General features: G+C 24.1%; 1 protein-coding gene across 1 annotated transcript; it reads right to left on the minus strand.

Moving 5' to 3' along the window:
* On the minus strand, nucleotides 1–1287 carry SRAE_0000080800 (Hypothetical protein; the record flags this gene model as incomplete). The annotated part of the gene is made up of 1 exon (XM_024646758.1): nucleotides 1–1287. A coding segment is annotated over one exon (1287 nt), but the record flags the coding sequence as incomplete, so codon positions are not given.
* Nucleotides 1288–2174: the final 887 nt, after the last annotated feature.

Raw genomic sequence — 2174 nt, forward strand, 5'->3', positions numbered from 1 at the left:
AAATGTTTGAGTTAATGTAACAGTTCCAGTTGGAGTAATATAACGGCACATTAAAGATATCATGTTGGTTTTATTATTTTTTAAAATAATATAATCTCCAGAACGTTTAAAATTATCCTTTTCATTATTATTAAAATCATTTAATTTAATAGTTTTATTTTCATAAGTGAGAGAGTCAAAATATCCATATGTGATTCCATTAATGGTACAATTTGGTTGAATAGACGTTTCATTTGCCAGATATAATATGTCCTGATTTGGAAAGTTATAATCATCTTTCATTGGTCCAAAATAATATATTTTTTCTACAACGTTATCATTTTCAATTGTTGGATAGTTGTAACTAAACTTCAGTATTTTAAATTGATGTAGTGTAAAACTGTCCATTATCATTTCATCAGTATTTGGTATGTCTGCAATACTTGACTCTGCATATCTCATTTCTTTCATTAAAATTTTTTCACCTTTATAGAAATCAGGAGTATCTGGAGACAGCAACTCAAGTTTTATATTGAATACTTCTGTCATGGTTTCTCGTTTAACAACATAAATTTTGTTATTATTTGGAGATACTGGATGTTCTTGGCCATTAATTTTGATTTCTGGTTTATCGTTAACTGCTCTAACAATTTGACACGGAGGCACATATTCCAGAATAGAATTATCATCAGGAACATCAAAATAGTAATATAATTTATTGGCATGAGGTATTTCATCTTCTTCTTTTAATTCACCATTATTTATACTGACTCGTTTCAAATTGCCTTGTTTATCTCTGGTAAATTTGACAACATTAGACGGATCATCACCACATTTATTAGATGAAGGAAGTGTCTTTGATATTTTCTCTCTCTTTGCTATTTCAAATGATTTTGGTTTAGACTGCCAATTGTATTTCATCTTCCAATCATAATTTATTGATTTATTGTTAAAATTTATTATACCAGCTATTCCACAAGTTACTATATTATCTCTATTTATATTATTGTATACAGAAGGTGTCCAAGCAAAAATTTTGCTATTAGTACGAAAAGTTAATTTTGAAAATTCTAACAAACCATCCATGTTAAAAGAATCTTTAATATTTGAATGCTTGTAATATTTGTCTGGACATTTGACAAGGATTAAATCTGACGTAGATTTAATTTTCATAGCCACTGGAAAGGTACTTTCATTGATATTCTTAGAAACTGAAGGAAACAAAGCTGAAGGAATAGTTCCTTTGCAGTAAGTGATGATTTGAAGCAGCAGCCATGTAATTGTGAAGTGATGTAAAACCAGGAACATTGTAGTTTGTTATTTGGTTAAAAATGCAACATTATAAAATATTATTTCAAAGATAAAAATTTGAATGTTATATTCAATTAATTTAAATTATTACAAAAAATAATCGTAATATAATATTAATATTTAAATATTATCAAATTATACTAATAAAACGTTTGGTGTAAAATTTTGAATATAATGTGTCTGATAATGAAATGAATTCATAACCAAGTAATATTATATGTAATAAGCTTGGAAGATGTGCTCCAATTATAAAGAAAAATTTGAGTGGTAATATTTTATATATATTGTTAAATATATTTATTAAAATTTATTTATTGTACATAAATTTTGTTATGTATTCAATTGATAAAATAATTGATATATTAAAACTGGTAAAGAAGTGATAGAACTTTTTAAAAAATAGAAAAGAAATTTATTTGAAAAAAAACAATGAGAATATAAAAAATTATTATTAATAAAAGTTTTATTAAAATTTAAAAAGTAATTAATGTTTAATTAAAAATAATGAAGAATATGTTTAATTTAAATAATTTAATTTCCTGATAATTCTTTCATACTTGAAGTTTGATATATAGGTAAAAATTGTTTTATCGTTACTCCCAGAGTTCAATGTTAGATGATATCTTTTGTAATTAAAGAATTGTAACAACTTTTTAAAGTTTCAGATAATATTCTTGATATAATATATTTATGAATGGTTTGATAGATAATATTTATTCTAATTATTCTTTTTATTAAAAAACAATTCACTATTGAAAATGTATATTGATAATGGTAGTGTGAAGAATTGTTTGAGTATTTTATAGCTTGGAGGAATAGAAAAAGAAATGTTTGTTAATGTTATTCTTCATAAATCATTTGGCATGAGAATGTAAATGTAAGAA

Source organism: Strongyloides ratti, scaffold srae_scaffold0000073, assembly GCF_001040885.1.
Source record: "Strongyloides ratti genome assembly S_ratti_ED321, scaffold srae_scaffold0000073".
NCBI classification, from domain to species: Eukaryota; Metazoa; Nematoda; class Chromadorea; order Rhabditida; family Strongyloididae; genus Strongyloides; species Strongyloides ratti.